Below are 27,688 nucleotides of genomic sequence, written 5' to 3' on the forward strand. Positions count from 1 at the left end.
GGCATCCTCAAATTATAAACAGTATTCAGATTTTCTCCTTGTGAGTGAAAGCTGAACTTCTAATCTGAGATAATTCGACTATGTAGAAAATAAAATCATCATAGATGTGATAAACAAGGGATTTCCTCTAAATAATTCTGATAATTGAGTTAATGTTTATTTTCGAATACTTCAAAGATTTAAAAATTATACATTCTAATATAGTAATAATTATTTTTCCCTGTGAGATTTATAAACAAAACTCAGAGCAACTTAAATTGGATCTTTTATTTTATTTAAGCTTTCTCAATCAAACCCATCATTACTAATGGTGATCGATTTCAGAATGAATTTCCCAGATGGAATGCAAAATTACATTGTGTAACTTGATATTTTCCAAAGTTTGAATGAATTTAATTAAAAAATTTTAGTTTCAGTAATACTATTAAGTCCTTTAGATACTGACACTTTCCTAAAGCACTTAAAAGTGGGTCAAGACACTATTTAGTACAGAGTTTAGAGAAAATTAGGTAATATAAAATATCTTTTATGTATTAGAAGTATAATTGGAAGTTTCTGGGGTTGCTAGCAAAAACTTCTAATTACCAAGGAACACCATTCCTTAATGTTCTTGAGGGAAACCTGGACAAAAGATACATTTGAAATTTCTGAAGGCTTGTACAATTTTTATCATACATTTGAAACCTACATATAAATGTATATTATATACAAACATATAAAATTCAGATGTACATTTTAAAATAATGTTTACTGCATTCTGACAATAGAAGTAATAAAGTAGTTATTTGACATTCTTTAACAACCTTGGTTTTTATGATTTGCAAGATATCCCCCAAATTCAAGAGCTATTGTAATATGCAATGTTTCTAAGACTCAAATTTTCATCATGAGCTGTGAGGCTGGTGTTTGTAAGCAGGTCACTTAACATACTTGCTCCTCGTGAACTTAGTTATTTGTCTTCCCATATGCAGTAACTCTCATGACATTTTAAAAAACTTTAATTTTTGCTTATAAAAAGATGGTGCTAAGTGATAGTGAAAATTAGTGAAATTTAAAAGAAAAAACTTCTTGTATTGATATGTAAATAAATGTGCTATTGTACACATTAAAATAACTAAAAAATATCCCAAAAGCTTTTTTCATACTTATTAAATTTTCCAGGACTTCTAGAACTCAGGAATACACATACATATGGTAATATCTAGGTGTATATCCTTTATATAAATACAAACAAAAAAGTAAACAAAAATATAATCCAAGGTTTTTGAGCTAAAACATCAGAATCTTATTAAAGTATATTATTAATTACACATTTTCTTTTTATGAATATTTTCAACTATGTCAGAACTAGGAGTATGGTGTTGAGTTCATATATAGAAAGCACTTAAGTTCTATACATAGGAATTAGCAACAACTATTACTGTTCTTAATATCATCATCATCATAATCACCATCATCATATTATTATTATAACCAACTCATCAAATTTGATGAATTAATTTTCTAGAAAAGCATCAGTTTAATAAGAGTTGACAATCACATTAATTAAATGAATATAAAGTAAATAAACTGTTGAGGATATAAAATACTACCCTAAGTAGATTTAGGGTCAGATATTTTACTGTGAATTTTTTTCAATGAAAAGTTACCTTATAAATAACTACAAAAGTTTCAAAATTACTGAAAATTGTCAGGAAACTGCAGAGAAATGGCCAAACAAAAAAGAAAAAAATCTGGAGGATTTGGTGTCCAGACCTGAGGGAAAGAGTGTTCCAAGAAAGCAGGAATGGCTATTAGTGTGGAATGTTGCCCGGAGGTCAAATAAAACAGGTACTAGAAAATGTCCTTTGGGCTTGGTGATACAGAAATCTGCAGAAAAAGAAAGAATCAATAACAGTTGTTTCCTCTTGCTGAATCTGTGAATTTGAATTTGCTGTTATAACTGCATGCACAAATTACATTACAGTATTACTTTATGTTCATCTTAAGTCCTAACAAATTCGATTTCTCTTATGTGCGTTTACTTGGCATTAATATATTTCCCTATTGTGTGTATATTAAACTTGATGAAAAGAAAGATAATTAGTTAAGGTTATGTGAAGGCTAATAGAATCCATGGACTATTATTTTGAATGACTTCCAAAAATATTGGAACTTCACTGGAAAGTAAAAAAAAAAAGCAATCATTTAGTTTATTTCGATAATCCTCACATTGATTCTCAACTCCAACTTTCAACACATTTTATTGAGCGATGATACCAGGCCTCCTGCTAGGTTCTGGAGATAGTGAGATGAATAACATGGAGAGCCTCAATAGGTAAAATTAAAAAAAAAAAAAAAAAAACAAAAAAAAACTATGACCCCCTGATTTGATGCAGCTATCAATCAATCACTCAGGGAAGTCACACTGAGAAGTCCCACAGGACTGTTGGGATCTTTTGAGCTGAACTCACTGACAGAGGAGTAGAAGTAGAGTGGACCCTGGGGACGCTAAAACTGATAAATGGGCTTTATTATTTTTTTTCTATTTTCAGTGCTGATTGAATTGTGTTGCATTGTCTGTCAGTACTGAATCAAATTGACAGGACAATTTGTGCTCCATTTGTTTTCTCTGGTTTGACATTGGTCTTCCATTGATTTGTCATTTCAAACACTCACCAGGTCTGTTCTACCCTATAACTGCTACCACTGTGAATAGACCTTTTACAAAATAAAACAAGACAAAGCAAAAAAAAATATATAAATATACATATACACACACACACCTATACACATATACATATACACAGACACACACATATACATATATATAGCGAAAAGGAAAAGCTTTATTTTTATTTAGGCAAAAGCATTATGTGAGTGTCATTTTAAAAGAATTCTTATAAAGCTATCTTGACATTCATAAAAATATGGCTTACAAAACGTATGTGTGTGTGCGTGTGTGTGTGTGTGTGTGTGTGTGTATGATATCTTTTTGGTCTGAGGTCAAGTGTAGAACCAGTCTGGATTGTGAAGGGATGCTGTACACCATAAAGGACAAGGGTATTGGAATCAAGCTTAGGTTCAGATGTTAATTCTGTCCTCCCTGGGTGATCTCTAATAGGTTATTTAATCTCTCTACAACTTGGTTTTCTCATCTGTTCCACTGGGGTGATCACTGGCTTATTGTAAGGCTTAAATGAAGCAGTGTGTCTGCTACCTACCTAGCAGGCTGCTCTCTTTACATTTTCATTTTTTTTTTGAATTCATACTTTCTTCACCTTGTAATTACTCTAAACCTATTTTCAGAATTATTTTTAAAAATATAATTTAGAGATGAATCTAATATAGTATTATTAGTAAGATTAGATAAGTGTTACTTATCTATGATGTGATAGACTTTTACTTTTTTTAAAAAACAATATTATTTATTTATTTAATTTTGATCCAGCTTACTTTGAGAACCCAAGTGGATGAATAATGATAAGGAGAAGAGAAACATGACTATATGAGGAAACAGTTAATTTCTTTAGTAAATGTGATATAATTTATAATTTTTCATAATCTTAGATAATTTGATTCTATTTGTACTGAGAAAGCCATATAAATGTTATACTAGGAATTTCGTCACTTATACCTTATTGGATTGTATAAAATCACTGCGGCTGGAATTAATAATTTCCTAGTTCAGAAACATCAAGGAAAGATATACATAAACAAATAGTTGAATTGAGGAAGGTGATTACAGGCAATTCCTTAGATTTAGAGAAAACTTAGAGTAACGAGTTATACAAAATTTGAGGTAATGAGTTAGCAGTTCTGTGGAACGGGTTTCAACTAGTTTTAATGCCTGTAGATACTTCAGATTTGGGGGAAGCCCATGAAATATATTAGCCCCTGGTACAGTGATACCTTCCAAAGTTAGCTTAATAAATATGTTTCGATGATTTGGTTTTATAATCTACTACCTCTGTGGTAGGTGTTGGCCTCAAAATTTCAAATATGATAGAATTCACATGGAGCTTTGGGAGTTTTGATTGTGAATTTCCACAGATTTGGGGGTGGGCGTGGGGAGGGAATTTCAGGGGTAAGAAATAAGGTGGCTTCTGAATTCTCTCTGTCAACTGAAGTATGGATTGGTTGTCCCTTGAAAGAGAGAGCACTTGCAGGGTCACTGCTATATGTCTGTGTACAGCACATGACACAGGGTTATCCCTTCAGAATCTAGGATCAGGATTTTGTCCTATGCTCCAGGAATGTAATATGTATGACAATTCTGATGAATGAATGAACCAAGAGTTTTTGTTGAAAGGTATGTGTTGCTATGGCAATTTGCAATGTCTTTTCTGCACAGAGACATCTAGGATATTACTGATTACCTCAGTAAAACCAAAGAGAAGTTCAGCCCAAGTCCATGCTATGATAAGGGAAGGGTTGCAGAAAAAACAAAATTTGCGGATGTGAATGAGTATTATCTGTTATATTAAGTGACAACTTTGATTTCTTTTGATCCTCAAATAACTATTACAAAATATTACTTTTCTCTATCCTCATTATTATAATAGTTATGTTCATTACATTTATGGATACAAATGAGACTGTTGGACATGATAAATGCAACTCTGATTAGACTCTTATAATGCCCTAACTATTCCTCTTGCCTCCAACCCATTTATTCACCTTGCTCACCATCACCAGTTTCATCTTTCTGTGGCTGCCTATAATGCTCCTTCTTCCGAAACTTTCATGATTTCTCTATGAATACAGGAAGGCCAACTCCTTACATTATTTCATGCTCTTATCTCTCAGATATACCTTCATTTCCCCTGCCATCTTCTATAGATTATTCGAGGTCCATCATGCCTTTCCATAGCTCGAAGTGATTTCACCTTTTTCTGCCTTCTCCTAGCCCTACTTTTTATTGCTTGTGTTATTAATTGCTTCTTAGACACTAGCGACAATTTAGCCACTTAGCCATATGATCGTGAAATGTTACTGAACCTCTTTGGGCTGCAGTTCCCTATCTATGAAATAAAGATATTAAACTGGAATCATTAGTTTTGTGGGCCATATGGTCTTGGCTACTCAACTCTGCTATTAGCAAACATAGACAATATGTAAATGAATGAGCATGAATATTCCATAAACTTTTATTTACAAAAACAAGCATCAGTCTAGATTTAGCCTGTGAGTCATAGCTGGCCAACACTTGGAATATGCTACAAGCTCCAAGTCTCCTTCTAGTGTGCTAAGATTCTATGCGAAGGTAAAAAGCCATTTCTATTCCTAATCTCAAAGAGATAAAGTTTTTTCTTAACGTTTCTCTTCTTAAGATATTGCCCTAATTAATTGCTGTTGATAGTGATGGATGATTTTGGTCTCTGTTCTCCCTTTCCCCAGGACATTTCACATGGTTGTGGACATTTTAACACATTTTCTGTCAATATAGTAAATGCAGAAGGATAGTTTTCTCAGTTATACAGCAGACCATTCAGACAAGATAATAAACTGGGCACAACCTTTCATCAATTTGCTCTACACTTATTTTTATAGGTCAAATTACATGTGATATTACACTTGCAACCTTTTTGCTTCCTGATATGTTAGGATATGGGAAGATAAAGAATATGGTAGGCGTTGTGCAGTATTGTTTGGATGATTGATTATCATTAGGTGCACATGATCATCTGAGATTTTCATGCAAAAATGATCTTTCATAAATCTCCATCTGCTTCCCCAATGTATAATAAAATTGTAGCTTCTTGGCAGAATATATCAATAAAGTACCTGATCTTAGATTTAGCGAACCCTGGCTTGATCACATTATGGCTTAAGCAGAAAATGAAGGTGTGGTGGGGAATGCCCTCATTTCATTTGGATTTCCCATGAAGTCTATCTTTATTGACTAGCATTAATTAGAACTTTCTGATATCTCCATATCATATCCTACACTGCTACACTCACTAGGCATGAGCTCTTTAAAAAAAAAAATGAAGTTCCTAAATGTCTCCGGTAGAACATAAGAAAATAAAAGCCTGCAAATCTTTGCCTTATTCTTACTGCAGTTATCCTTCAAATCATAGTGTAAAGGGAGCTGAGACTCTATCTGCAGTCCTACCTCTAAAAGCAAAATCCTATATCCAGAGTAGGCATATATCATTGTTATTGACTTGGAGTCCATCTGTTTCTTTATCCTTTTATCCTATCTGACTTTCATTTCCCTTAATAAGAATGGTTGGAGTTCCATATCAGGCTCAATGGTGTATTTGTTCCCTGTTTGCTCCAAAATTTCCTGTGAAGGTAGGCAGTACTGCATAAATTTCTTTACATGTCCACTATTTAGAAACTGTTTTTTATCTGTCTGGATCTGTATTTACTAATACAGAATTGGTTTGCCAAGAAAGCAGAAATTTGAATTCCTATTTTCAGTCTATTGGGCACATGCTGAGACCTCAGAACTAGCAAATCTTCAGAAGCATTGCAACACTTTTGTCTGGGTGATTCTGCTACAGTTTAGTATACCTACCATCACAATAAAATAAAACTTTTTTTTCTTATTCTCATAACTCCAGATTCTAAGATGGATGTGAGACTGGCTTTAAAGTGTCTGATTCTTAAGCAAAGGAGATCTTAACGTGTGAGTTAGGAAAGAATTATCCTCATCCCAGAAGAATTCCTCATTCTGCAGAAAGGCTCTTTCAGAACTTCTTTTGACAATCATCTTGTCTTGGTTTTTAGGTTTGTTGCATGTCAGAAACCCAGAAAAGCTGTGAATTTAAAGGTTTATATCCAGAACCACTGTCAGTAGAGGAAAGCCAAAAGAAGGTGAAGCAATTCTGTAGTTACAGTCTTAGGTGATGATAAATCAACCTGACCCTTAGGAACACATCTCTATATGATGTGAGGTGCTCCGATAGTCATGCACGTTTGAGGTACCTATTCATTCGACCTTGAAATCCTGGAGTTAACCTTTACTCTTTCTTCTCCTTTTTTGTCCATAGAAATTGGCCAATAAATTCCCTCACTTTTACTTCCTGGGTAGCTCTTAAATTTGAGCACTCCTGTTCGTTCTCATTCCCAGTATACTTCAATTCACTCAACACATAACTGTTTAGGATCAACTATGTGATAGTCACCAGCTGAGGTGTTGGCAATATAACTGTTAAAAGAATAAACAGTATTCGCTGTATTGGTCTTACTTTCTTATTCTGAATTTCATTATTTCTTGCTTAAATTACAACATTCATCTTTTGCATCTAGCCTGCTCCCCCTGGAAACAATGTCTCACACTAACACCAGAGTTGTCCTTCTAAAAGATAATCCAGATCATATCTTATCCCATTTTCGGATGACCCTTTATCACCAACTTTGTAAATGATAAGCATGGTAGCCACGGTGCTCTTTTTGGCCTGAACCACACTTGCCTGCCTGACTTGCCTCCCCACCACTCCTATCACTGTTTTCCAGTGACACTTGACCAAGTGCTGCTCTCAGAAGAGGCTGACATGAGGTTTGTGACTTCATACTTGCTTATTGCGCCTAAAGTTCTATACTCCCATTTCAAGGAGAAATTCCTGCTGAACTCTGTGAAGGAAGTCATCTTTGCCCTTGGCAGACACTTAATTTCTTCATCTGTAACTTGTAGAAATTTTCAAAATATGCTTCTTTAAAAGTGGCACTTAGAGAATTCTAATTATTTGTATTCTTGTTTCCCTGACATCATTCCCATTAGATTTTCAGCTTCTTGAAAACAAAAGATGTGTCTTTTGGGGCTAAATAGTATTTTGCTGAATAAAGGCAGAAATTAATGGATGAAGTACAGAAGAGATTCTGTTTCCCTTAAAAGAAATATTTATAAGAATATAGGCCAGGCGTGGTGGCTCACACCTGTAATCCCAGCACTTTGGAAGTCCGAGGTGGGAGGATCACTTAAGGCCAGGAATTCAAGATCAGCCTGGGCAATATAGCAAGACCCCATCTCTAGAAAAAATAATTAAAACATTAGTTGGGCATGGTGGTGCATGCCTCTAGTCCCAACTACTCAAGAGGCTGAGGCAGGAGGATCACTTGAGACCAGGAGTTTGAGGTTGCAGTGAGCTATGATGATGCCACTGCACTCTACCCCAGGTGACAGAGTAAGACTCTGTCTCCAGAAAGAAAAAAAAGAGAAATATTTGTAAGAATATTTAAGAGTCAATATTACTTTAATAAAATTATATCTTTAAAACTTTCTTATTTACTACGTCTAATCTGACCACCACTGAGTATATGAACCTCAGTGGCAAAATCTACTAAAACCAAGGGAGAGAAAAAAATTACCATTTAAAATCTTATCCAAATTGTTCAGTTCCAATAATTTTACTATTTAGACATAGCTTAATATAGCATTTTAAGAAATTTAGTATTGTTCAGCACAGTTTTCTGAAAATAACAACGTTCCTTTTAAAGAGAACATGCATAATACAAAATCTAATACCATTTTTTATGGGAATAAAAGATATCTTACTCTGCAGAAAATTTATGGACTTCCCATAAACACTTTTCGTATTATATAAAAAAGTAGTGTTTCTAAAACTTCTGAAAAGTGAGTATGTAAGATGAATCCTGAAGGAAGAACTTGCATGATCAATGCATTGAGTGAGAGATGTCATCATAGACAACGCCGGGAGGCGTGAGAGCTCAGGTAGCATTCTCAGGCATCCTCAGGGAATGTGGCACATGGACTAAGAGCTGCTCAGATATTTTCAAAATCAGCATTTTCCCAGGCGTCACTAAATTTTGAGAGAAAAGAAGTATTAATGAGTCTTAACAAATAATTGAAATAATTTAATTTAATGAAGTAGAAAAAAATTCAAAAGAGCTGTATAAAGTTCAAATTAAGTAGGTTCACTTGCAGCAAGAAAAGCCAGTATTAAGATCTCTCAAAGTTGTGAAGCTACTACTGTTCTAGCAAGGTTATGAAAACAACCTCTGCAGAGTAAGGTTCTGGTCTGTCTAAACAAATGTTTGTAAATAATCCTTAAAATGAAGATATATATGTGTGTATATATATATGAAAACAGAGTATACATAGTTATATTTAGAGAAAATATAAATGTAATGAAGAGTCTCATGTCCTCAAAGACAGCCATTGAATTATAAGAGGACATTTGTAAAAATCTAGGCATATTTCTAGAATTTTTAGTCTATTGGTATAATGGCAAGCAAAAGCATAGTAACATAACTCAGGAATGTACATTAGGAAAAAATGCCCTCTGTAGATCAAGAAGAGAGAAATTCTCTCCTATAAGTGAATAACATGAGTGGTCTTCTTGCTTTGCACTAGTTAACCCTTATCTTTGTGCAGATAAAAGTTTTAACCACATGAATTTGCTATAATACCAATGGGAAATCACCTGGGGCAAAGTGATTTTTTCCAGCCTCTCAGAGCAGGGGATATTTATAAAACAACCCACAGGTCTATTCCTTTGCAACACCCTGTTGTAACTCTGTGAGTATTTGATTACCATCTTAGGAACCGTCTAGACAAGATAGAGGAGAGACAAGAAAGCTGATGGTCACAGTGGGAATATTAAATCCTGTGATGGATGGACCGTGCATGTCATTTGACGCAGAGGCTATAACATATGTGAGCTGCACAATAGCTTCTGTGGTGATATTTTTCTGTGTATGGTATTTTCTTTCCATTTGAATTTTGCATAAAGGTTAACACATTTTGTTTAAGTTTCTCTTTCACAAGCATCTTAGTCTCTGAAACTATTAGACTCAGCTGCATTACTTTTCTTTTCCTCTCTCACCTCTGGTTGATGACTCGATTGATTTGTTTTGCTGCCTATTTTGAGAAGGCTTATACCAATCTGAATGCTGGTATTGTCTCTGGGTTTAAAATGACTGGTGTTTTAAATAAGCGTCTTAAAGTTATAATAAACATGCTTCTTGAAAAGAAATTAACAACATCTGCAAAGAGTTGATAGATCTGCAAGATAAGAATTATTTCTATCTTTTATATCATTGAAACTATTGTTTGGATAATCATAACGAAATATATTGGAAATAATAAAAATATTGGCAATTGAACAAAAGTAGGATTGTATTTGTATTTTTTGAAAGTCTCCAAATTAAGGCAGTTTATTTCACATTTAATTTATTCAGTGATACTAGAATAAGAAAAATTATATGACTACATTCTGAAGTATTTTTTTCTTTTTGTGAGGAAATGTTCTGTTTCCTTAAACTTAGCCTCCAACCTGTGGTAATAGAATTATGTGTAGTTATTATTTTGCTGACTCTTAACCCCATATGCAATTGTGGATCTTCATCCCTCAAAACACTGCCTCAATATTTCTGAGAGTCCCTAGCAGCATTTCAAATAGTATATTAATACATGTGGTACTTATGGTATGGTATATTTTTCTTATATGTCTTTTCTATTTCTTCTATTAAATACTACTTTGTCCTCCCATCTACAATCCTCAATGCACTGGAGCTCAAAAAGTTTGAAAGATCTTACAAAGTGAGAAAGAAACCTTTATCATTATTGGTGTTACCCGCTATTTTAGTGTTATTACAGTGTTTTACAAAATATAAGGAGTTTGTAGTGAAATGGCTTTTTTAGGTTTTAATAAAAAAGTCTGACTTGCCTTTTCCCCAACTCCAAACTCAGTAGAGTCCAGTATGGGAACTGAGCTTGAACAGATGTGAGTGACAGAGAAAAAAATTATACCCTCAATAGCTACTCTTCTCTTTGATCAAGACTTCATTACCAAGTCAAGTTTGTCAGGCCTGGATACCTCTTTCTTGATTGGGAGTTCTATCTTTGGAGGCTTAAGCAGGACTGTCTCCAACTTCTTACCATATCTGAGGGAATCTCAGATATTGGGTCCCTCCCCTACTTGTGTAATGTCAGAGTTAAATGGTTCCTTAGATTCTTCTGATTTAGACTTGGATTTTGTATTTTATGTAAATAGCTAACATAACTGGTAGCCAGACCATCTGAAAGGAAGTTTGAGTGCTAAAGTCTTTCTGAGATTGTTGTGATGGTTATCATTTGTAAATAAATAGAAAATGATTCTCAGTTTGACTGTTGTTGGCATACAGGAATGCTACTGATTTCTGTACATTGATTTTGTAACATGAGACTTTGCTGAATTTGTTTATCAATTCCAGTAGTGTCATAGCAGGATCTTTGGAGTTTTCTAGATATAAGATAACATCATCAGCAAAGAGCAATAGTTTGACCTCTTCTGCCCCCATTTGGATGCCATTGATTTTCTTCTCTTGTCTGGTTGCTCTGGCTAGGACTTCCAGCACTATGTTGAATACAAGTGGTGATACAGGGCAACCTTGTCTGGTTCCAGTTCTAAGCGGAAATGCTTTCAATTTTTCCCCATTCAGTATGACATTGACAGTGGGTTTGTCATATATGGCCTTTAGCATTTTTTGGTAAGTCCCATCTGTGTCTATTTTGTTAAGCGTTTTTGTCATAAAAGGGTGCTGAATTTTGTCAAATGCTTTTTCTTCATCTATTGAGAGTATCATATGGTCTTTATATTTACTTCTATTTGTGTGTTGAATTACATTTATACATTTGCATATGTTGAACCATCTCCTGCATCTCTGGGATGAAGCCCCCTTGTTTGTGATATATTATTTTTTTTGATAAGCACCTGAAATAAGTTTGCTAGAATTTTGTTGAGAATTTTTGGATATATGTTCATAAAGGGTGTTGGTCTGTAGTTTTCTTTTTTTGTTGCATACTTTCCTGGTTTTGGTATCAGTTTGACCTTGGTTTCATAATACATGTTGGGGAGGATTCCTTCCTTCTCAATGTTGTGGAATAATTTCTCCAGGATAGGCACCAGTTCTTCTTTGTAGGTCTGGTAAAATTTGGGTATGAAATCATCTGGTCTGGGACTTTTCTTTTTTCCTTTTAGGAAGGTATTTTTTATTGCTGCTTCAATTGCAACAAAGAAAATAAAATAACTAGAAATATATTTAACTAAGGAGATGAAAGATCTCTACAGGCAGAACTATGAAACAGTAAAGAAGAAAATAGCAGAGGATGTAAACAGGTGGAAAACCACACCATGCTCATGGGTTGGCAGAATCAACATTGTTAAAATGTCTATACTACCTAAAGTGATCTACAGATTCAATGCAATCCCTATTAGAATACCAACATCATTTTTCGCAGATCTAGAAAAAATAATTCTATGCTTTGTATGGAACCAGAGAAGACCCTGTATAGCAAAAGCAATCTTAAGCAAAAAGAAAACATTGGGAGGCATCAATTTACCAGACTTCAAGCTATACTACAAGCCTATAGTAACTAAAACAGCATGCTACTGGCACAAGAACAGAAACATAGACCAATGGAATAGAATGGAGAACCCAAATATAAAACCATCCTCATATAGCCATCTAATCTTTGACAAAGTAGACAAAAACATACACTGGGGAAAATAATCTTTATTCAATAAATGATGCTGGGAAAATTGGATAGCCACACGGAGAAGACTGAAACAGGATCGGCATCTCTCACCTCTCACAAAAATCTACTAATGGTGGTTAACAGACTTAAACCTAAGGCATGAAACTGTAAGAATTCTAGAAGAAAATGTTGGAAAAACTCTTTTAGACATTGGCCTAGGGAAAGAATTTATGAAGAATACCCCAAAGGCAATCACAACAACAACAAAAATAAATAAATGGGACCTGATCCAATTAAAAAGCTCCTGCAAAGCCAGGGAGACTATCACGAGAGCAAACAGACAACCTGCAGAATGGGAGAAAATATTCACATGCTACACATCTGATGAAGGGCTGATAACTAAAATCTATATAGAGCTCAGGAAATCAGCAAGAAAAAAACAACCCCATTAAAAAGTGGGTAGAGGACATGAACAGAAACTTTTCAAAAGAAGACAGACTAATGGCCAACAAACATATTAAAAATGCTCAACATCTCTAATCATCAGGGAAATGCAAATCAAAACCACAACGAGATATCACTTAACTCCAGTGAGAATGGCTTTTATCAAAAAGTCCCAAAACAATAAATATTGGCATGGGTGCAGAGAGATAGGAACACTCATACACTGCTGGTGGGACTGCAAACTAGTACAATCTCTGTGGAAAGTAACATGGAGATACCTCAAAGAGCTACAAGTAGAACTACCATTTGATCCAGCAATCCCATTACTAGACATCTACCCAAAGGAGCAAAAGACATTCTATTAAAAAGACATCTGCACTAGAATGTTTATAGCAGCACAATTCACAATTGCAAAGATGTGGAAACAACTCAAGTGCCCATAAAAACATGAGTGGATTAATAAAATGTGCTGTACGTATACCATGGAGTTCTACTCAGCCACAAAAAACAATGGTGACCTAGCACCTTTTATATTATCCTAGATAGAGCTGGAGCCCATTCTACTAAGTGAAGTATCACAAGAATTGAAAAACAAGCACCACACGTAATCACTATCAAATTGGTATTAACTGATCAACAGTTATGTGCACATATAGTAGTAACATTCATCATTGTTGGGCAGGTGGGAGGTGAGGGGGGGATGAGTATATTCACACCTAATGGGTGGGGTACGTATTGTCGGAGGGATGGACAGGCTTGAAGCTCTGATTTGGGTGGGGCAAAACCAGTATATGTAACCTTAACATTTGTACCTCCGTAAGATGCTGAAATAAAAAATAAATGAATAAATAAATAAATAAAATAGAAAATGAGTGATTAGTGATTTCATATGTGCTCTACCACTTGAAACAGGTAATGGCCTTTGAATATTTTGGGACACTTATGATTGGTAAATTTTTTCAGTGTTGATACCTTTTTAAAGAAAAGTTATAAGAATATAAATGCAATTATAAAACTGCGAAATGGTTTTGGAAATTGAATTAGTTTTAACTTACATAGTAAACCACCCAGAACATTTGAAACAGTGCACACCATGTGCAGCAGGGAACAAAAAGAGATACCAATCCGTGCAATTACCACTCCGCACCTCTATCAGGAATGAGAGAAAGTAAAATTTTTCCTTAGAGTTTTCCCAACCCCAAATCACTTCTTCTTCCCTCATTCTCATGCCAAAGGATCCAAATACATTATATATTTTCTTGAGTGCCCTAAAGGCCCTACCATAAACCTGTCCTCTTTAGACAATACCTCCATACTATTGTACCATTGTTCTATTCTGTGCCCTAATGAAAACAGCCTTCTGCAAACTGACGTGTTGGAAAATATTTAAACAACATATTTGTATCTCTCCTAGGAATGTTTGTTGTGTAATGACAGACCATAATTTAGCTTAAAGGAGCTCTGATGTTAGAATTTTGGATATTATATATAGGTTAATGGGGTGACAAATGGGCAGAACTAATTGTATTCTCACAATCCATCAAATTACCTGAAAACAGTACTCAGTGTGCTTTCTTCCCCTAAAACTAATGTTGTTCAGAACACACGGCAGCTGGAGATTCTATTGTTTATAAGAGAAAAATAATATATTAAGAAGAACATGAGATTCATAGTCTTGGCTCAGTATTTCCCAGTGCTTGATCTTGGACAAGTCTCCATTATCTCAGTAAACAGAACATGTTAATAATACCTACCTCACTGGGTTTAGTAAAAAAAAAAAAAAAAAAAAAAAAGAGAGAGATATTATAAGTTCAGGTCTTTTATGAGCTCTCATGTGTTACATTGAAAATGGAACAGTATTGGGAAAACAGTATTTGATTTCCATATGTACATGTATATACAGAAATTCCATGTTAGGTACAAAGCCACTTTAAAAACTAACGTGTATATGAATATTTTTACATAAAATTCCTCATCTAAAAATTATTTGTATTTCCATTTTGGTTTTTATCAGTAGTCTTGGAAATTTTTAGCTTATGTCATTTAAGGTAGAGTTTCAGAGGGCTAGATATAAGGAGGAGAGGTATCTTTAAGTACTTTAAAACCTCTGTACCCCAGTTGCATCAGTATTTCTCTCCTTTAGTCAATGAGTTTGATTTGAAGCTATTTGGATATACATGAGTCTATTCTTGCCACATAAATTATGTTATATGAAGAAAACAACTGTACAAGCACATTTCTGTATGGCAGTGATGACAATTCCATTGTAAAACAGGGTGGCACAAATGAAAAATGCAAAAGATATAGGAATGACAATAATCTGCATTTTCTGAAGATGTAAATCAAATATTTTTAGCCACACTAATATTTAATATTGTTATTAATTGTAGATGGGGCACACTGAGAGGAGCACAAGGGCGGAAAGAAAAATTTTGGGTATGTAACTCTTTCCTCTTGAATTTCTACTGTGACGTGAATATTTTGCAACCTTCTGTTCCTCTGCTTCCTGTACAGTATTATTTAGTCACATCCTAATTTACTGTTATATTGTTCATAACATTGGTGTTTTTTCCAACACAAAACTTATAATTATTTATATCGTAGTAATAGTTTATTCAACTCTTATTATCTCAAATTATAAAAGAAGAATAACTATTTTTTTCACATTGAGGATCAACAGGACAACTTTTTGTTTTATTATCATCTATATTAAATTTAAGGTGATGCTTAGACAATCCCATATATGTGTATATGTCAAACAACTTGGATGCTTTCTTTATGCTAGTATCATATATATATATTTTTTTCTAGAGGTTAAGGTTTTTTTTTTCCATAATTATAATAGAGCATATGTCTTTATGGAGAAAGAGCCAATGTCTAGTCTCAAAAATTATTGAAAGTTATAAGTAAAAATACAATTTGAAGAAGATCAGAACATATTACCTCAAATATTCAGTTTATTTATTATAATGAATTTGGTCAATTGTCCCAAGTCCTAATATTATATACTTTTTTTTTGCAGAAATAGAATAAAGTCTAGGTTAATACTTATCATGGAATTTAAAACTGAATGTACACAGTAGAAGGCATATTATAGCTTACAAAATACTAGGTATTAGGACTTATACTCATCCAAGTGACTTCTGGTAGATTTCTTCATAAGGCACTCAGGTATGTGGTCATACCTTGTATTTGTCTTTTGATATATGTAGGTATTGTGCTTTTAGGTAGAGGAGTTGTTCTTTGTATTGAGCTTTTTAGAAATATCATTTTCCTTATTAAAATAAAACTCAAAATTGCCAACAATTAACATTAATGTCCAATAGTTAAAATAAATAAATTGTGAAGGAAGATACGTTATTTGAATACTTACAATTAAGTTTCTGTGTGGGATTTTGATTAAATAAATTTGAATAGTTATTCTATCTCACAACAATATAAAATTTAGAGATGAAAGCAAGTTCTTTGATTAGCGTATTTAACTCAACAGTTCTTAGCACATAGCACTTGATGGCTATTTGTTGAATGAATATGAATGAATATGCAGAAGAAAATGTTTTGTGGTCCCCTCATCCTCAACCTGATCATTTCCACCCTATGGCCCCACAGGTGGTGTACAGGTACACATGGACACACATTCACACACATATGCCTGTATTTATACTCACTCATTCTCATATATTCAGCACATACATGCACACTATCCTTTTAAACTAGTTTTGTTGTAGTTACTCTCAACTCTGAACTTACTACTTATCAAAAATTTTCTCAGAAAATTTTTTTCATGGGGGTATTGGCAGGATTTCTTTCTGCTGTGATTCTTTTGGATAAATTGTTGAATGTAATTGGTAGAAATACAAGTATCAGACTGAAATTTATAATATTTTACTAAATTGCCCATTTTTTTAGTCTTTTTCTCCATTAATTGGTATACTCATCTGCAGCCACAATCATATTTGCCGTATTTACTAACGTATTCCAAGGGCAAAGTACAGTGACTGGTACATAGTGGAAATGTAAACAACAGTCATTAAATGAGTGAATGAATAACTGCAATCTATGTATTCAGGAAAAGCTAGCCAAGTCATTAAAATAATTTTTATTTCATGTAAAACTTTATAGTGGTTTCATTGATATATGAAATCTTTAAGTATAGTTGTACATTTTATAAAGAATTGTGAAGAATCTGAGATCTTTTCATATATATATATATATATATATACACACACACACATATGCCATAGGACAACTGGGTTAGAAGCAAAAAGTTTTAAATTGAAATTCACAACCAAATCAACAGCCAGGGTAACACTGAAGTGTCACAGCATGGGTCCCCCACACTTTAGTCTTACAGGTGATATGTTAAGAGCCGATGGAATTTTTCTACACAGGTAGCAGTTTAAATCCCATATACGAGGAACAAAGAACAATGGATTTTCTTCATTCATATACAGGACAGAAATAGGCAGATTCCTCCTTTCCTGAAAGGAAAGAAAAAACTTTTATTCCGTTAAGATGAGATGGATAGAATTCTGTTTTCTTACCCTAACCTTTAGGAATATGAACATGTCTTTCTAAGGACCAGATAAACACCAGATACTGTCTCTAAATGCTGGACTTCATCCCTTTTGGCCTGTAAATACTGAAGGAGTACTTCTGGCACCTTGGGGCTTAATTTAGGACTTTGTGCTTTAACTCTTTGGCCCTCCTTAGGAGATAAGAGAAGTTTTATTATCCCTTCAGATCTATCAATTAACTAGACAAATGGCTACAGATTTAATTCTCACGGTATGTGAAGAGTAAAATATTTGTGGGAGAAGTGAAAGCAAACATTCCCTATGTTTATATTAAATACATTTTTTGTGGGTCAGGAAGCTAGGACTGTTTTCAAGAGCACTGAGAAATCTAGCGAAGTGTTATTTTCTTATAATTATATATGGATGTTTCAAAATATTTATAAATAGGCCTACAATGTAGGCTTATTGTTATAATAAAAATAATTGGATGGCTTCCACTACTGAGTAAAATGTAATAGATAGTAGCAAGCCATAAATTCCACTAAATAGAAAATAATAGCAGAATTTCTCAAACTTGTATTTTTTAAAAAATGAGAGCTGAATATGGAGAAGATTTTCTGTGGAGAGACGGAAAGGCAGAGTGAAATCTTCTGCAGCACTGCAAAGCCTGGGGAAAGTTCCCTCCCAACAGAGACGGACACAAACACTTAATAAGTATAGCCCTTGACATATTTGAAACCAGGCATGGACTGAGCTTAACAAAAGCTTCTTTGCAGCCCTGATTCAACTCAATTCCTGACTGAGTGTCTAGATTGAGGCGATCAGTTCCTTATCATATATTTCTAAAAGAAAAACGAGGTAACTTTCTTTCGTGGAAAATAATTCCAATTCTATTCTCTATAGTTGCTATAACAAAATATCCAGCATACCTGTGTAGAAAAATTCCATTGGCTCTTATCACATCACTTGTGATACATTTAAAAATTATGAGACAAGTAAAGCAGAAAAATTGACATATAATCAAGGGAAAAGAAAAATTCTATAGAAGCAATGAATGATACTTTAGATGTAGCTTTAAAATAACCATTACAAAAAAGCATTAAGGAAAATATGGAGGAAAAGATAGAGAATTTCAATCTATAAGAAACAACAAAATGAGTTCTTGAATTCACAAATGCAACGTTTGAGATTAAGAAATCACTATACGATTAAATAGCAGACAAGACTAATGATCTTAACAAAGTTCAATAAAATATATCCAATTTTTAATACACAGAAGAAAATATCATGGGAAAACAAAAACAAATCCAGAACAATGTGAAGAGACACGTGGGGCACAAGCAAATGGTTTAACATACATGTAATTGTAGTTCTAAAAGGATAAGAGAGCGAATGAGGCAGAATCAATATTTAAAATCATGATGACCAGGTTTTCCAAAACTAAAAAATATCAACCTAAAGATTCAGGAAGCTTCATAAATTCCAAGCAGGATGATTCAAGAAAATCATACCAAAGCATTTCATGGTCAAAGAGATGGAAATAAAAACTAAAGAGAAAAATCTAAAAACAGAGTATAAAAATACATATTACCTTCCCAAAAAGCAGCATTGATGGAAAGCTGACATTTCAACAGAAAAAAAATGGAAGGTAGAAGACAACAGAATGACATTGTTAAAGTGCTGGATAAAAATAGTTAATAATAAGAATGACAATGATAATGGTGATGAAGATAACCTACCAACCTGGATTTTATACATGGTGACAATTTCCTTCAAAATTAAGACATTTTTAGACAAACAAAAGCTGAAACAACACAGTTTCAAAAAATATAAAGCAAAAGTTGCGGAAAAAATAGACAAATATTTTAACACTTCATAGTATCTTATAGAAATAGCAGCTAAAATGTAAGTAAAGATATAGATGATTGGAAAAACTATTAACCAGCTTTATATAATTGAAATTCATAGAATACTATTCATAAATATTGATGAGTTACATTTTCAAGTGCACATGAAATATAATATTTGCTAAAATTGACTATATCTTGGGCAATAGTTCAATGGCAAGTTCAATAAATTCAAAGGATTGAAATTGTGCAGAAGATACCAAATTAAGACTTTTGTTCTTTAGCTAAAGCAGTGCTGAATTTAATAGAAAATGCATGTGTTAGAAAAAAAGAAAGGTTAAAATTTATGCATTTTTAAAAAGGTTGAAAAGAATGATTCAATAAGCTAAAAACACAAACCCAAAGAAAGATAAAATGAATGAAATAATATAGAACAGAAATCAATGGCAAAGAAAGCAGATATGTAATAGACAAAATCAACAAGGCAAAAAACTGATTATTTGAAAAGATCAAATTTTTAAAAAGACTGAAAAAGAAACAAAGAGAGACAAAACAAGTAACTGTACAAAGGGACATTGCGGCACATTCAATAGATATTAAGTAACTAATAAGAGAATATGAGAAAGTTATGCCAATATATTTTAAAATATGGATGAAATGGATAAATTTATTGGCAAAGAAAACTTATCAAAACTCACACAAGATGAAAACAGAAAGCCTAAACAGTTATGGAATGATTTGAAAAAATTGACTCCTTTTAAAACACTCTCACGAAGAAACTCAGTCCCAAAAGACTTCACTGGTGAATTTTCCCAAACATTGAAGGGGAAAAATAAAATCAATTTTATATCAAACCCTTTAAGGGAATAGAAATAAGGAACAGTTAGTCCACAACTCATTTTATGAAGCAGCATAATATCAATACCAAAGCCTGACAATACAAAAAAGGAAAATTACAGGTCAACATCTCTTATGAACATAAAATTCTAAACAAACCATCACAACTAAGAAATATATTGAAAGGATAACACATCATAACCAATTGAAGTTTATCATCCTAGGAAGGCAGGGTTGGTTTTAAATATTAAAATCAATCATTATAATTCGTCACATTATCAGAGCCAAGGAGAAAAAAAAATCATGATTACCCTCATTGATGCAGAAAATGCATTAATAAAATTCAGTACCTGAATTAGCACTCTATTGTGCAAAAAAAAGTCACAAATTTAGAAGCTTACATAAATATACATTTATTTTCTCAGTGTTTACATGGGTCAGAACTCCAACTCATCTGGATCCTCTGCTCAGGGTCTCACAAAGATGTAGTCCAAGGGTTGATTGGGATGTGTTCCTTTCTGGAACTCAAAGTCCTCTTCTAAACTCACATGGTTGTTGGTAGAATTTAGTTCTTGTGATTGTGAGGCCAAGTCCTCATTTTCTTGCTGACTGGGCTACTCTTAGGTCCTAGAGGGTGCTTGAATTTCCTTCCACGTGGCCCCCTGACAGACATTCTCACAGATCCTCTCACAACATAGCAGGTTACATCTTCAAGACCATTAGGAAAAACAAAATTCCTGACTTCTAGCCCCTCTTTTAAAGGCTCCATGAGCCCTATTTGGTCCATAAACTATAGTTTGCCAATGCTTATGCTACGGAAATTTTATGTACACGTGAAAAAAAATAAACCAGACCCCTATCTCACAAAATATACACAAAACTAATTTGAGATGGAACATAGACCTAAAATAATAAAGTGTCTCAAAGAAAACATACGCAAATATGTTCATGATATTTATTAGGCAAACCTTTATTAAATTGGAAATAAAATGGATAAACTTCATGAGAAAAAATTATCAGACTGCATTAAAATAAGAATATTCAAAAGACGGCATTCTGAGATAGAAAAGGTAAGACACAGACTGAGAAAATTTACCTATCAATCATCTATCTATCCATCTATCTGGAAAGATATCTGATAAGGATTCACATATAGAATACACAGAAATGCTTACTAATGTATAGGGAGATAAAAAAAAACCTCAATAAAATATTAGACAAAATTCTTGAACAGGCACTTCAGAAAATAGAAAATCCACATGGTCAATAGACATATGAAAATGTGGTCGACATTATTAGTTATCAGGGAAATGCAAATTAATACCACAATGAGATACCATTGCACACACACTAGATTGGGTTAAATTAAAATGATTGATAACACCAAGTATAAGTGAGGATGTGGAGTAACTACAACTCTTGTATTAATGAGAAATATGTGGATGGTACAACTACTTATGTACAGCATGTTTATCAACAGGAAAATGGATAAATTGTGTTATAGTGACACAATAAAAATACACATAAATAAAATGAACTAATTTCTTACATATGCCTTGACATGATAAATCTCAGAAACATTATTTTGACCAAAAGAAGCCATGGACCAAAGAGTATATTCTGTGCTATTCCGTTATTATAAAGATCAATTACAAAAAAAACTGATGAGTGAGAGGAGGGTAAATGTTGACAGGAAGGCAACATGGTGGACCTTCTGGGTGCTATAAATGGTTTATATCTTTGTCTAAGTGGAGATGACACAGGCATAAACTTCACAAACACATGTATAAATTCACTAAACTGTACTCTTAAGAGTAACGCACTTTACACGTGACTATATCATAGATCTCAATATAAAAGGTAAAAAATTACATCTTTAGAAATTTCCTCCTCTGTGTTGCCACCCTTTAATTTATAATTAAATACAAACAAATTCAGGCATTTGGAAGAAACAAATACAATAGGTGAAGAAATGGAAGAAATGAGAGTAGGAAGGATAAGATTAATAAACAAAATATATGTCCTGAGGTGCACTGTTTTAGCACTAATTTACAAAGTCCCACTGTTCATAATTATGTTGCCTTTATTCTATGATTAGCTCTCATTAGCACATAAATTCACATTTGCTTATAAAATCTTTACATACCTTTCCTGTATTTATCAAAGAGATAATTATGAAATTTTGGGCAGTAACAATCTTTAGACATTCGAATGAGAATAGGTATAGTTAGATATAGTGTTGTATATTATACTTTCAAGAATTTAAAGTATTACTATTCCTAACAATTTATCTTAGGTTTTGACTAACCTTATTTGAAATCTCTCTCTCTCCCTCTCTCTCTCTCTCTCTCTCTATATATATATATGGACTAACTAGAAAATATGGAAATTGGAATTTAGTTTAGTTCATTGTTGCTAAAATTCTCACACACTTTGATACTGTCTCATTTCCAGCTATTCAAAGTCCATTCCATCTTTGAAGTGGTAAATTGAATTCATCATTTTAGACACAGCACTGAGAGTGCTCCTAGAAGGTGTCAGGGCTGATTAAGGAGGCAAAGAACCACGTTGTAAAAAGAAATGCTGATGATAATCAGCTATTTCTTAAAGCTGATGTTGTCACGACAACGTCTGATGCTGAGTGAATCTGCCGCTCTCTTACATGGTAGAAAACAGTGAAAGTTCAGTGCAACACCATACGCCTTGGGAATATCAATGTAGATAACATTAAGAAATTTTTCCATCTGAGACCCAGTGTAGGGTAAATGTAAGGTAAATGTGAGCTTCTGTGAAGCCTCCAATTTACTGGGCTTTTCTCTTTTGTTTAGTTGTAATCAAATAATTCCCTTCTGTGCACCCTTTGGCCTCTGTGATATTCTCTCTCTACTCCATTAATGCCTTTGCTCCGCCATGCACTTATTCACACAAGCTTTAAACCCGAGAGCCGTTCTGGGCCTATCCCAACACTCTAGCCTCATATTTTAAAAAGAAAAAGAAAAAAAAAAAATTCTAATTCCTGTTGATTTTACTTTCTGAAGATTTCTCAAATACTTTCTCTCTATTTTTCCCATGCCAGTTAGGTTATCCAACTGAATAATTACAGGAGTCTACTAGTTGGTCTCCCTGACTCTTGTCTCCACCCTCTTAAACCCATCACCTTCATGTCAGATGGGACAATGTCATCAAAATATGAATTTTCCCACCTTGCTCTCCTGCTGCAAGCAACTCAACGACTCGCTCTCATCTTCATCACTACTTCCTCAGTGTGGATGTCCTTAGCTCCCCTTCCAGCCTCAGAACCTACCACTGCTTCCTTCTTATGATCTAATTATAATAATTGTATTATTTCATTTCACTACTTCATGCTGTTTCATGCTTTTACTGTTTCCCATTACCCAAATCTCTTTTCCTCCTTTTTTTTTTTTTTTTTTTGGTCTGGTGAATTTATGCTCAGGCTTTACTATGCACCCCAGGCAGCACTTCTTCCACAACATCTTCCCTGAACCATCCAAATAAGCAAGGTGTCCCTTTTCTGACCTTAATAATACCCTATGCATATTTCTGTGTTATCACGTGTCTCATGTTGGTCGTCCTTCATTAGATGATATGCTCCCTAAACACAGAATAGTAGTATTTACTATTGCATTAATATATTAGAAGTAATATATTATTTATCTTTGGTCTTCCAGTGCCGAGCACAGGGCTATTCACGTAGCAGACACTCTGTAACTGTGGCTTGTTTACCATTTTCTGATGTGGCATTTCAAACTCTCATGCATGTATTACCTCTATAACAAAACTGTTATTTAGAAAATATTTAAGTTCTTGATAATTGTAGTCAACAGTCAAAGGCATTTAAAACTACATATGAGTTCCCTGTGTTTTTATAGACAGGATTAAAAAACAGCAAAGTATGATACTCAACTTTTTCTTTTTTTTTAATGCAGATTGCTGCCAATTCCTGGGGAAAGTCATGGGGAGAGAACGGCTATTTCAGGATTCTTCGAGGAGTAAATGAGTCTGACATTGAAAAGCTGATTATCGCAGCTTGGGGCCAACCGACAAGTTCAGATGAACCATAACATGTCATTAAATTTCCCTAAGGCCATGCATTTAAGTAAACCTTTATGTTGAAGTTTAGCAATGTGCAGTTCTCCGTGACAGTGGAATCTTTGTCTCTTCACCCTTTTAATAGAATGCACCTGTTTCCTTGTTTGACCCCCGGGCTCTATGCTGCTGCTCTCTTTATATTCCTTTATATGAAAACACTAATAAAAGGCAGAAGAATGGTTAAATGCTTTTAAAATTCCCAAGTTGTCTTTATTTTTCTCTTATGACAGTGTCCTTTTCACCTTTAGTTGTTCACAAACAGCATGGTAGCACCTGTCTTAAAAGTTCATAGCACTCGTTTGTAGAAATGGTTTGGTTTTTCTCTTTGACCAATGAGGACTTCAGACCACAAAAAGCAAATTAGAAACACAGCAATTTGCTATCTTTATAATATTCTTTTTCAGCTAATAACACTGTCTTAATTCAAACCCTTGCTTACGTTTTGCTGAAAGCAGTGGACATAGATTATTAATGGCTTCTTTCAGTAAGCTAACATTTTTTCTTTTCATTTGCCTAAACATAACTTGTAATCTGGTCACAAAAGAAAAGTAACTCTCCACAGGAAATAACTACACTTTGTGGTACTGTGTGATGGTCTGTGATGTGGGGAAGATGTTAAGTAATGGAAAAGCTTAGAGGCTAACAATAGAAGTACAGTCCCGACATACACACAGTCCTATTTTTGGAAGCCAGTATATTCTGCCTAAAGTCTATGAAAATCAGCTGCAAAACTGTATATGGAAAGATAACACATTTACTCCCCAAAACAGCAACAGGATACCATGAGTCAGAAAGAATAAATATACTTTTTTATCACAACCATTTCACACTTCACTGCTTGAAATTCTAAAACGTAAGCTAAATTGGCACTAATCTGCATCTAATTTTGATTTTCGTTTTCTATAGTCGGAAAAACAAAAATAGCGTCATATAATAATAATGGTTGGGAAAGGAGATGATATTTTAATAATTCGCTGACATCTTAAATGGCAAACTAATAAATGAAGAAGCAAAGCTGGTCAGTAAGTGAGCACGGCCAGTTATAATTACACTGGTGGCTCTGAATGGCCTGAAGTTCTGGTCACTGCTTCATGTTGTTTTTCCAATGGGGCTTCTCCTGTTGTGCCCAGAGGCACCCTGGTTAGAGAAGCCAGACATGCTGAAAATGCGAGGGAGCTGAGCACGGGAAGGTGAAGTGTTGCTGCAATTGTTGTTTTCTTCATTAATCACCATAGCTTTATCAGAAGTAGCATTTATTGACTTGATCCTGCCCTAGAAAATACACATGGGGGCGATTCACCTTGGCAGCGTTGGCTGACATTCCCCTAGACGGTTGAGAATAATTTGTTTTCTCTAAGTTTGGGTTTCTCTGGACGCAGTCCCTAAGACAAGATTCTGAGTGCAAATGCTTTGCTTGGGCCATGAAGGGAACAGTGAGAAGGGAGCGGGCAGTGACACGGGGTAGTAAGAGTGCATTGCCAAGCAAAGTCCACCAGGGGCAACTGGTTCTCATCCCCCTCAGGAGTGTTAACACATTTCGCAGATTTATGCCGCTGAGGAAAGAAGTGTTCCTTGCTTGAGGCCTGCTCTAGGGGTCCGTGAATTCTCTGGTCATTCTGGTCTGTCACAAGGTTGGGGAAAATAGATTCCACTGTCAAGAAAAACCCACAAGCAAAGCAAAGCAAATTCTGGATGTCAGGCTGATGTCCACTGAAACGGTACAGGCGAGACGATGTGAGCAGGGCAGGGACGGTGTCTGCTATGGGTGTTAACGCAATTTAAAACATTCCATAGATGCTGAAGACTGCTGAAGTGATAAATTACAACGCATAAAAGTGCCAGGTGACTCACATGCCTTTTAAAAACACTTATAGGAGTCAATTGATCCACCTCTCTCTGTGTTATGCAAATGAATGAATAATATTAGAATTAATTTTCACATTGTGGGTTGAGGATCTAGATTCTGCAGTTTTAAAATGTCCTTCCTTTCCAATGATCCCCAAATGATGAGGGCAGTATTGTTATTTTAATTATATTAGGTTTTTTTTGAATCAAAAGAGATGGTTATGCATTTTTAAATCTATTAATGTGGTAAATTATACTTACACATTTTCTATGTTGATACCCTCATTAGTTTTCAGGCCAACTTGGACATTAAATATCTTTTTCTAAATCTCTGAATTTATTTTTCTAAGATTGTATTTAGTATTCCTGCCTATGCTCATGAGGTTATCCTACAGATTTTCTGTTTTCCTCATCTTTTCCTTGTCAGATTTTGATAGTAAGATTATTTGAATGAGTTAGCAGGAATTTACCTCTTTTGTTTAGTTATTTTGGAGTGTTTGTGTAAGATTATGATAATTTACTTGTTGATAGGGTACTTCAATATACTATTAAACCACCTAGACATAGTACTTATTAAAATTAAAAATCTTAAATTACTGATTGAATATTTTTATATAAGTTTTGTAAGGCTCTCTATTTCTTCTTGAGTTAGAAAAGAAATAAGTATATTTCTTCTTTATATATAAGAATTTATATATGTATATATAAAGATTTATATATGTATATATAAAGATTTATATGTGTGTGTATATGTATATAAATCTTCCCATTTAATGTACATTTCATATTATTGGAATATATTAGTTATATACCATATATAATTATATCATAGTATTAATATTGTTTTAATCTTACTGGATCTAAATGTATTCTTTAGGAATTCTCCCTCTTCCTTACTTTCTTGAACAAGCCTATCAGAGATTCTCCCATTTATTTTTCTTTTCAAAGAAACAAGTTTTGCTTTTCTTGATACTATTTCATCTTTGTTTTCAGTTTAATTAATGACTTCTCTCATCTTCTTCTTTCAAATTCCTTTGCATTTATTTTGATAATTTTTTCTACCTTCTTAAGTTGGACTATTGGCTCATTAATTTTGAGCTTTCTTTTGGTTTTCTAATTTAAGCATTTATGTAGGGTGCTCTCTAAATGATGCCTCTAAGTATAATCATTGCTTCCTTTATCTTTTTATAATTGTAATTACTCAATTGTTTAAAAAGAAAGCATATTTTCTGAATAGAAAAACCTGGAGAAAAGTGTCAATTCTAGTTATATTTTATTTCTCATTTATTCTCTCAGATCATCTCTACTCAGTAGGTTTCCAAATACAATGTAGAAATAATTTAATAGCATAACATGCAAACTGTGTGATTTGATTACTTAACTGAACCAATGTCCTTTGTATTGCAAGAAACATGTTTTATTCATTTTGGTATCTGCTATATAGATGAAACTGGAAAATTCACAACAGGCTAGTTCACAGGCTCATTTACTCATGAAAGCCGTGTTTTAAAGGCGAGGCTACTTTCTGTGACAGACTGTTAAGGAGTAGTTCATTAATTTCAGGTGAAAAAATTCTCTTTTTCAATAACTGCAAGTTATAGATCTTTTTTTTTTCTCAACAAACTAGGTTCCCACAGAGACAAAGAAAATAGAGTAGCAAAAAGTCAGCTGAAACGTAA

The 27,688-nt window shown here is 33.8% G+C and overlaps 1 protein-coding gene across 2 annotated transcripts in view; it reads left to right on the forward strand.

Annotated features, from left to right (window-relative positions):
* Nucleotides 1-24,351, forward strand: part of TINAG (tubulointerstitial nephritis antigen) — an 80,292-nt gene extending 55,941 nt beyond the window's left edge. Inside the window, exons 10-11 of one of the 2 annotated variants that reach the window (XM_069488107.1) lie at nt 15,244-15,289; nt 24,002-24,351. In XM_069488107.1, coding sequence (XP_069344208.1) covers nt 15,244-15,289; nt 24,002-24,136 — 181 coding nt within the window. In that variant the 3' untranslated portion in view covers nt 24,137-24,351. The remainder of the gene's footprint in view (nt 1-15,243; nt 15,290-24,001) is intronic. The other variant, XM_069488108.1, reaches the window with a different exon arrangement.
* Nucleotides 24,352-27,688: the final 3,337 nt, after the last annotated feature.

This window comes from Eulemur rufifrons, chromosome 15, assembly GCF_041146395.1.
Source record: "Eulemur rufifrons isolate Redbay chromosome 15, OSU_ERuf_1, whole genome shotgun sequence".
Lineage (NCBI taxonomy): Eukaryota > Metazoa > Chordata > Mammalia > Primates > Lemuridae > Eulemur > Eulemur rufifrons.